The following is an 8571-nucleotide window of genomic DNA, read 5'->3' as shown; positions in this document are numbered from 1 at the left end:
ACTGATTAACAATGAGGGGGCGTGTCAGCCCGTAAAACACTTCCTGGAAGGCTGCTCTCGTGCATGCACCCACCCTCCTCAGAGCACAGAGCTTCTGAAGTTAGAGGGTTAGTAAAATAAAAAATATATATATATATTCCATTTTAATTTTCAGCTCGTGGCCCCTCAAAGTAATCTTGCAAGCACTTGTGAAGGTTTAAGAACCTCAGCTTTTTTTCAAGGTGCAGCATCTTCCATTATCTCAAAGAATGAAATAAAAATAAACAGAATAAAGATGACAGTGAGAGCAAAGAACAAGTAAGATCTTTATTTCACCCTGTTTATTACAAATATTGTAAATGCAGGTAATAACATTGTTTGTAGAGTTCTTTACAGCTCCTGTGTATCCTCAATAAATAATAAAAGTGTCAATATTAGACAAAGTTATCGATACTGAAGTTGAAGTGTCAGTTTGACGTCATGTAAGTTCCAGAAAGGTTGAGGTAACTGAACCTTTTTTAGTTCTGTGGGTCTAATTGCACACTTTCATTGCTTTCAGTGAGGGAAACCAGCTAAACAACAAGGCGTAGGCCTAATCTTATGTAAAAGAAATCATGCTGCAGAAGAGCAAGGACACAATTTGGAGAACACACACTGATGATTAGAAGGTTATAATCATGTCTCTGAATTATCTAAGAGTGCAGTAAAGTCTGAAGAATTGTTCTCCTGATAAAAAACAAACAAGTCTGCTTCACCATAAAACATTGTTGAGATTAAACATTTTGTTCTAAAACAACCAAGCAGCACACTTAAAAAAAAAAAAATCCCACTTTTACATCCTTTAATACAATACTAACAAAATAAAAAATATATAATAAAACGCAATAAAACGTCATTTATTAATGAGCCCAATGGCTAGTGCAAGACAGCCAAGGTCTATAAACACTAAAATGGAGGCATTGCTATTTACATCGAGACGTAGACGTCTTGCATGCGTGACTAATCCAAAATCCTTTCCCAATTTGATGATGTTGACTTACAAATGATCTCATGACTAAGAAAACCATTTTTGTATGCTTTTCAGTTTTGTCATTACAGAAAATAACAACCTATGTTACAGTAAAATTGTAACCTCTGTCCAGCGAAAAAAGCTCATTTACTCCCTTCATTGTGCCTCTACTGCATGACTGCTACTAAATAAGTCCATTTAGCATAGCAGTACCTTTTTTCCTATTGCAAATGTAACATATTACAAAAGAATTGCGATTGCGAAATGTCTGATTGCAGCAAATGTCGGTCCCCACTGGGGCCACTTCTGCGGAAGACTGAAATCATCTATCTTGTCAACAGCATCTCTCTCTGCCGTGATCTATCCCTCCTCCTCCTCCTCTTTAGCTGAGTCTGCAGGAGCCGACTCCTCCTGGGTTTCGGGCGGATCCACAGCCGTGTCTGTGGGGAGCTCAGGGCTCTCCTCCTTTGGGGATTTGGGAGGCTCCGATTCTTTTGTTTCACCATCAGCAGCTGGAGAGCTTTCCGCTTCCTTCGCAGGACTCTCCTCGTCCTGCTCCGCCTCGTCTGTGGGAGGCGTGTCCCCCTCAGCGGCTGCTACCTTGTCGTCCGCCCCCTCTTCACTCGCGTCGACCGCCTTCTCCTCTGTTTCGGACCTTTCTTCCTCCGCAGGGGCCGCTGCTTCTTCCAGAGGCGGCAAGCCGTCCTCCAGAGGCGGCAAGCCGTCCTCCAGAGGCGGCAAGTCGTCCTCCACAGGCGGCAAGCCGTCCTCCAGAGGCGGCAAGTCGTCCTCCACAGGCGGCAAGCCGTCCTCCAGAGGCGGCAAGTCGTCCTCCACAGGCGGGATCCCGTTTCCCGCGGGACTTCGTGGTTTGTCGTCTTCAACGGGAGCCGTTTCCTCCGCCGCCATCTCTTCCTCTTCGTCTATCTCCTCCTCCAGGGGAGGGATCATCTGTTCTTCCCTCCCTCCGGGGAACAGCGTATCTGGGTAGACCAGTTTCAACTGCTCCTCAAAGTAGTCCTCCAGGTACAAGCCTGCGCTCCCCACTTCGGAGGTCGCCTGTACGATCAGTGCACAGAAACAGGAATGAAAGTATGTACTTTATTATACGACAATTATTTTGCAGATAACTCATACAGAGTGATGTTTACCTTGTAGTACTTTGCACAGTTGAAAAATATGAGCCGGACATCTGTGACGAACCCCTCCGGACCGTTATAACCGTCTCCCTCCTGCGACTTCGACTCCAGTTTCTTCTTGACAATCGACAAATCCATCGGGGTCTTGATCAGCTCTTTGTACCGCTTTGTCTCCTACATAAAAAAAAGCAAAAACAATTCAAGCACCTAATACAACTGATACGACAATCCTATTTCCTCTCTAAAAAATACCCACTTTCAGACACATTGTTTTATACTGAACACAACTACAAGTCAATTTTAACAAATGTATGCTGGATTCTGGTAGCAAGAAATTTCACCTTTACTGAAGTAGGCAACTTCACTATTGTTGAAATCCCATCTATTACGGTAAGTATCAGCAAGAAAACAGCGCAGCCTTTCATTTATTCACATAAAAACTTACTGATGGAGAAGCAGCCTGCTGGAAGTCTGTGCTGAAGTCATTGCAGAACAGACGTAGGAGCAGCCTCTCACACCTCTGCATGTTAGAAGAAGAGGAAGCATTCGATCAAACATTTAAGTGATCGGGTTATGGGGAGGAAATTGTCTCCCTCAAGAGGCTGAGACTTGGATGGAAAACAGTGAGAAGGACTATAAAAGCAGAACGACAAGGCTTAAGTAATGAAGAATATCATGCACAGAAACTAAAAAAAACAGCTGCGTGAGCGTACCCTTCTTCCAATAGGTGGGAAGCACTCAGAGACAGGGTCATCCTTGCTGTCACAGTCGTACTCCATCTCAGGAGAGTCGAGGTCCCGGCAGAGCGAACAGAACCACTCCCCACTGTGGAGAGACATCAGGACAGGAGAAGCTGTTAGGACTCATGCATGGGTCGGCAAACTGCTGCTGAATATGATCATATCAGAACGCCCAGGGTTAGTCGTCGAAAAGACCTGGAGAACAGGTTCATCAGAGTCCCCATCATCAATGTACATTTTGGATCATCTGTCAATTTCTAACATAGTAAAACCTGGAGAAGTACCGTTCGAGTCTGACGACAGGCAAATGCAAGAATTGCAGTAAAATATCATAAAAAGTCCTATAAAAACTGTTTTTGGTTAAATATTGTCCTTAATTTGTTTACTGTGTTTTTTCAGATGTACGACCCTCAGTAACAAAACCTTCAATATCACAAATATTGCAGCTGTAAAATAATATATTTGTTCACGCTATTTAAAAACAGTAAGACCTCTAAAATAACTGTCTGCAAGAAATTTAAATAATTTTTATTGGGCTGGACCAAATGTCCTTTTTTGTAAACATTCAAAGCTTTTATTGAGGTTTTCGACAGAAGCTTTAGATTTTGTGATGTCATCACCCTAAAACAATAGATTGCTGATAGACCGCAGTGACAATGTGTTTGAAGGCCTAAATTGCCTCGTTATGAAAAGTAAAGTTCTTTGAGCCGAATACTTAGAAGCTTCATTGGTTTTGAGATACGCGTCTCTCACCTGGGGGACTCATTCAGAGCGGGAATGTGGCAGGCCAGATGAAAGACTTTGGGACACTTGTCGCAACAGAGCAGCTCCCCCCCGTTCTGACAGACGGCGCACCAGTCCTCGTTAGGGTCCTCCTCCGGCTCCGCTCTCTTTTCGGACTCGGGCTGCGCTGTGGGCTGCGGATGCTGCTCTTTGACCTCTCTGCTGGACTCCGCTCCGGCCTCCGGGACTGGTGCAGGTACCTTTAGCTGCTGCCGAGGCTTGGACTGAGCCCCGGTGCTGCTGTCCGGCAGGCTGGAGCCGACGCTGGACTGCACCTGTAGGGCGAATTAAACTGTAGGATACATGCAGTTGGATACCACTGGTGCAGTGCCCCTTTCGGAAACATGACACCCGTCAAGTGTGAAATAGACCAGATGAGCAGTTCTCGCGATTCCTTGCTTTATAGTAAAATGACTCGGAGAAATAGAACCCAGACAGTGGGACAGTGAGCATTTGGCATTTGAAGAAGCTAAACTTAGCAGGACATTGTGGACTCGTGCCCCAGTAGTTCTCTTACAAATCGAACGTCATCCTCGTCCTCTGGTTCGTCCTTGATGACGATGATGGGCCCCGGGGACAACCTCCGTCGTCGCTTGGCTGAGGGGGCAGATGGGGCCGATGGAGGCTCAGAGCTCTGCCTCCAGGAAGTCGTCCTTCAACGAAGAGAGAGAGAGAGAGAGAAGGGAAGATTGTGACCAGGATATAGTTGAGAAAAAACACACAGGCCTGGCTTACACCAATTGGTTTGGAAGATCAGAGAGTGAAGTTTGTCCTCTGAATCTCTTGAACGACAGCTTAGTGACAACATAAATGTGATGACAGAGGGACATAGCTTACATATAAGATATAAATTAAAAAAAATGATATTTTAGGGAAGCAATTCAATTGCAGTCTACAACAACGGAGTGGAGTGTAAGACTGAAGGCTGATTACAGACAACTGCTGTGAAAACATGACATCATTTGATGTCATTTCAGCGTTGTGCGTAGACGTTTAATCAACTATCAAAAGCAGCAAGTAGCACTTCCCACGCATCCATCTAGGCAACAGGCACAGACTCAAAACAACATGAGGGAAAAAGTTCAGGAATAATCTAAAGATGGGAGGAACTGTGATGAGGACGACATATTTTAGGATCTTTTCTTACCCTGTGCCTCTGTCTGAGGAAGACGGTTTGGCCATTGGGGAGTTCTGCCGTGCTTGAACTTGAGAGAAGAGGAAAATAAATGTTTAAAGGGTTTGGAAGTCGTCCTAATATTTAAAGACTAATTTTCACACAGGATAAGATCTTTGGGGCTGTTGTTGAATCAGAGCAGCGATAATGACCTGCTGTGTGATTAAACGCGTTGGTTTTTTCTGCAATTGCTGCAGCTAGACTCGGACCAAAGCTGGGTTTGGGAATAGAGATGGTGATGGAGGGGACAGATCCACCAGACTCACTCCTCTTCAGGAAGGAGGACTCCGTTAGGCCCCGCTTTAGGGAACAAGAACAGGGTGTAATTACCTAAACAGCACTTTCTCTCTGGGATCATGAGAGACTGGAGACGTTCTCCTACCAACCTGTTGTAGTGACATCTGTGTTGCTGCTCCAGCAGAGAGGGGCTGCGGGTAGCGGGACGTACCCTGCAACACATCCATGGGTTTAGGGGGGAAGCTGGAGCTATGGATCAGATCTCTCAGAGACTAGATGTAGAAAAGAATTGAAGTTGAAATGAAGTTTAAAGGTGGGTAGGTTTTAAAAATAATACATTTCGGATACATTTTAAGCGACTTTCCCTGATTGAACACGGTAAACGGTTAACAGTAACACCATTCTGCTATTATCACACAGTGAGAATAAAATAAAATGTTTTTTAAGAATGAAGTCCTGATACAAGAAGCGAGATAAATATAATCTAATAGAACAAACAACTTGATTCACCCCACTGTCATAAGTTAACGTTTTATCAAAACTGATATAGCAACATTCACGTCAATGAAACTAGTGCGATTACAAAACATGAAGTGGGCTGAAGACAAGACTAGTGATGGGAACGTGATGTATTTCCTGGTCATTTAAACTTTGTCTGTTCACCATATAACGCTCCATGTGACGAGCCTCACACACACACACATGTTTGCACACTCTTATCTTTCTACTGGCACTAACCTACCTGAGCAGCTGGGAATCCTGGGTTGTGGAGCATGGATGAAGTGGGGCTTCTAGGGTTGGGGTAGGAGCTTCCGTATCTGCGCCCCGGTTGTCCCAAGCTTGGAGGGCCTTGGGAGGACGGGGACCCTCCGTGGGCGGGTCTGGTTGGGGGTGGAGGGCCGGGGTGTCCTGGGACCCTGACATTTTGGTACCAGGACCAGTGGTTAGGGGGGGGCTGTCTGTTGGTGGGCTGCTGGGCAAGCTTATCCACCTTGGACAGAGGAATAACAGTCAATTCCATTCTATTTAATAGAGTAGATGACAAATAAACGCGTAATATTCAGTAGCAAAAAGCATAAAGGACGATTTCACAAAATTGACTCGAGCAATGGCTTTGTGTTTTTATATTTCACTGTCTCAAAACAAGTTCACTTGTCACGGTGCCAAAACTACAGAGTGTGATGAATATATAGAAATATATGTATATACACTGTATATATATATATATATATATATATATATATAATATATATATATATATAATATATACATGCATCTGGAGCTGAGCCAACGTGCTCTGTCTCTGCTGAGCCGAGACGGAAAGACCTCCAGTGGGCGCTTCTGCTCTGGGACCTGGGGCCTGGTTGGTGATGGGTGGCCGGCTCTGGGCCCTTTCTACCACCAAAGCACCTGGAAAAGACAAGCAAACCATCAAAGGATACATCAGGTATGAAATCATGTCGACCAGGTCCCCGAGCTCATCTCAAAAGAGAACCGGTCGAGTTGCAGTTTACATCCATTGTTAGAGACGCACTGACGCATAAAGATTAATTGAAAGTATAGGATGACGTCACCAGCGGAAGCCTTTCTATGAAACTCTCCATCAAACTGCTGCGCACTCATTATGTGAACGATCTTATTAAAAAATACTTTCCTCTTCTTTTCCTTGTCTTGAATCTCAGCTGCTGATGTAGTTATTCTATCACTCAAAGATCAACAGTAACTTTGCATTTTTTTCTAACTTCCTTCACCCAGTGTGCAGCAATAATATAAACGCAAAGGTAACGAACTAAAACACTGTGTGTAGTTTGTAATTATTTCTTTAGAAGATGATTTTTTTTTAAGACACACTAAGCCTTCTAGCGAATCATTAATCGGCGGTGCTTGACTCGTGATAACGTTTCTACGGAAGTGCAAGTCTTACCAAGGTCTACGTTCGTGGCCCAGAAACCAGAGCGGCACTGAAAGCGAACAGTACTCTGAGGGACGATGGAGGGATTACAGCTCGCTCTCATCAGGTAATGGATCTGGAAAAGGATCTAGAAGACAGAACAGACAAAATATATATTTACATCCTATTTCTACAGCAACAGAACATGGAACAATTGCTGCTGTTGGATGTTAAAGCCACTCACCAGTCTCTTGCAGTACAGCAGGGCTGTCCCGCTATGGCTGGCTGTGGCCCATTTAGTAAAGCTGATGACGTGGTCTAGGTGCCTGCTCAGAGCGTTGACGTCCTCTTGCTGCTTTTTCAAACCCAGCTCGTGGTCTTTAGTCAGAGCCTATGAGGAAATGTTGGCATGAATTGTGAGGAGAAAAAAAAATGTATTTCACATGTCATAACTGTCATTAAAAATGTACCTCAAGCTGGTTAACCAGAATCTTTCCCTTCCTGTTGATCTCCATGATCAAGCTACAGATGGACTTCTTTATTTCATTGGTGACAGACATCCGGTTTTCCTCCACGTGATGGAGTCTGTGAAAATGAATATTAATGTCATCAATATCAGTTTTTAAAGTGATTCAATACATAGTAACTTATCCATGTCAAAATGTTAATGCAAACAAATATGCTCATATCTGAAAAAGACAAAGAAACATAAACTGTGATGAGGTCCCAGCTGTAGAGGAGAACTTTACCCGGTGCTGATACAGCTGGACACGTCCTCGATGGCCTTTCTTTTCTCTTGCAACTGCTGCGTCATGTTCTCCAGATGCTGCTTGTGGTTCCTGTATGCATCATCCAAAAACTGGTAGCTGGAAAAGAAACAATATGTGCGTTAATTATTGAAAGTTGATCTCTTTTTTTTTAAACAGCTGTTCTTGTTCTTTTGGTCCAGTTTAATCTATTCCTATCGCCAATGACGACTTATATAATATGACTGATATGACTTGTTTGGATACCAACATGGTTTTGACATCAATACATAAAGCCTCATCAAACCTCGCAGCTGCGATCATCAAACATCAAAAATGGCTGTAACAAGCTGAATCACCATTGCCAGTTGCAAAGGATTCATATTTATGGAAGATGAATAGAACAATACATGATTTTCATTTTAGGGAAAAAAAAATTAGAAAAAAATCAGCCTACTTGTGATCCTTGTGCTTAAGCAGCTGACAGTCCCGACATGTGAGCCGGTCACACGTCTCACAAAACAGCTTCAGTGGCTCCTGCTTGTGGATGTCACAAAACACAGGCTTCTGTGTGGACATACCTACTGCTTCTGTGATACATACATGGAGGGGAGGGGGGGGATTAGGAACAAAGAGAAATGTAAAGTTAAGTGACATTAAATGTTCACTCAGCTTTTTAAAACAACTAAACAATCATCACATTTTCCAGAAAACGTTTGCCGACATCACCGGAAACTCATCTGGTTGGTTAACTGCAGAGCTTTGAATATTTAACAGCGCTCTCTCACTAAAGTATAACCCTAAGTGCTGTTTTTCTTCCGTGTACCACACACACACACACACACACACACACACACACACACACACACACAC

At 43.7% G+C, this 8571-nt stretch overlaps 1 protein-coding gene across 4 annotated transcripts in view; it reads right to left on the bottom strand.

The window, feature by feature from the left end:
- Positions 1 to 292: 292 nt before the first annotated feature.
- trim24 (tripartite motif containing 24) overlaps positions 293 to 8571 on the bottom strand; it is a 9694-nt gene continuing 1415 nt past the window's right edge. For 2 of the 4 annotated variants that reach the window (XM_031865585.1, XM_031865584.1), the window contains exons 4-19: positions 8156 to 8288; positions 7702 to 7818; positions 7423 to 7537; positions 7197 to 7343; positions 6986 to 7100; positions 6332 to 6471; positions 5804 to 6052; positions 5211 to 5333; positions 4977 to 5124; positions 4798 to 4855; positions 4168 to 4303; positions 3621 to 3925; positions 2841 to 2952; positions 2573 to 2647; positions 2140 to 2301; positions 293 to 2047 (exon numbers count right to left, since the gene is read on the bottom strand). In XM_031865585.1, the coding sequence (XP_031721445.1) occupies positions 1349 to 2047; positions 2140 to 2301; positions 2573 to 2647; positions 2841 to 2952; positions 3621 to 3925; positions 4168 to 4303; positions 4798 to 4855; positions 4977 to 5124; positions 5211 to 5333; positions 5804 to 6052; positions 6332 to 6471; positions 6986 to 7100; positions 7197 to 7343; positions 7423 to 7537; positions 7702 to 7818; positions 8156 to 8288 (2834 nt within the window). In that variant the 3' untranslated portion in view covers positions 293 to 1348. The remainder of the gene's footprint in view (positions 2048 to 2139; positions 2302 to 2572; positions 2648 to 2840; positions 2953 to 3620; positions 3926 to 4167; positions 4304 to 4797; positions 4856 to 4976; positions 5125 to 5210; positions 5334 to 5803; positions 6053 to 6331; positions 6472 to 6985; positions 7101 to 7196; positions 7344 to 7422; positions 7538 to 7701; positions 7819 to 8155; positions 8289 to 8571) is intronic. The other 2 variants (XM_031865586.1, XM_031865587.1) reach the window with 2 other exon arrangements.

This window comes from Anarrhichthys ocellatus, unplaced genomic scaffold, assembly GCF_004355925.1.
Source record: "Anarrhichthys ocellatus isolate YVR2014 unplaced genomic scaffold, GSC_Weel_1.0 scaffold33, whole genome shotgun sequence".
NCBI lineage: Eukaryota > Metazoa > Chordata > Actinopteri > Perciformes > Anarhichadidae > Anarrhichthys > Anarrhichthys ocellatus.
The sequence above is the reverse complement of the archived record's forward strand: the minus strand, read 5'-3'. Positions and strand labels throughout refer to the sequence as shown.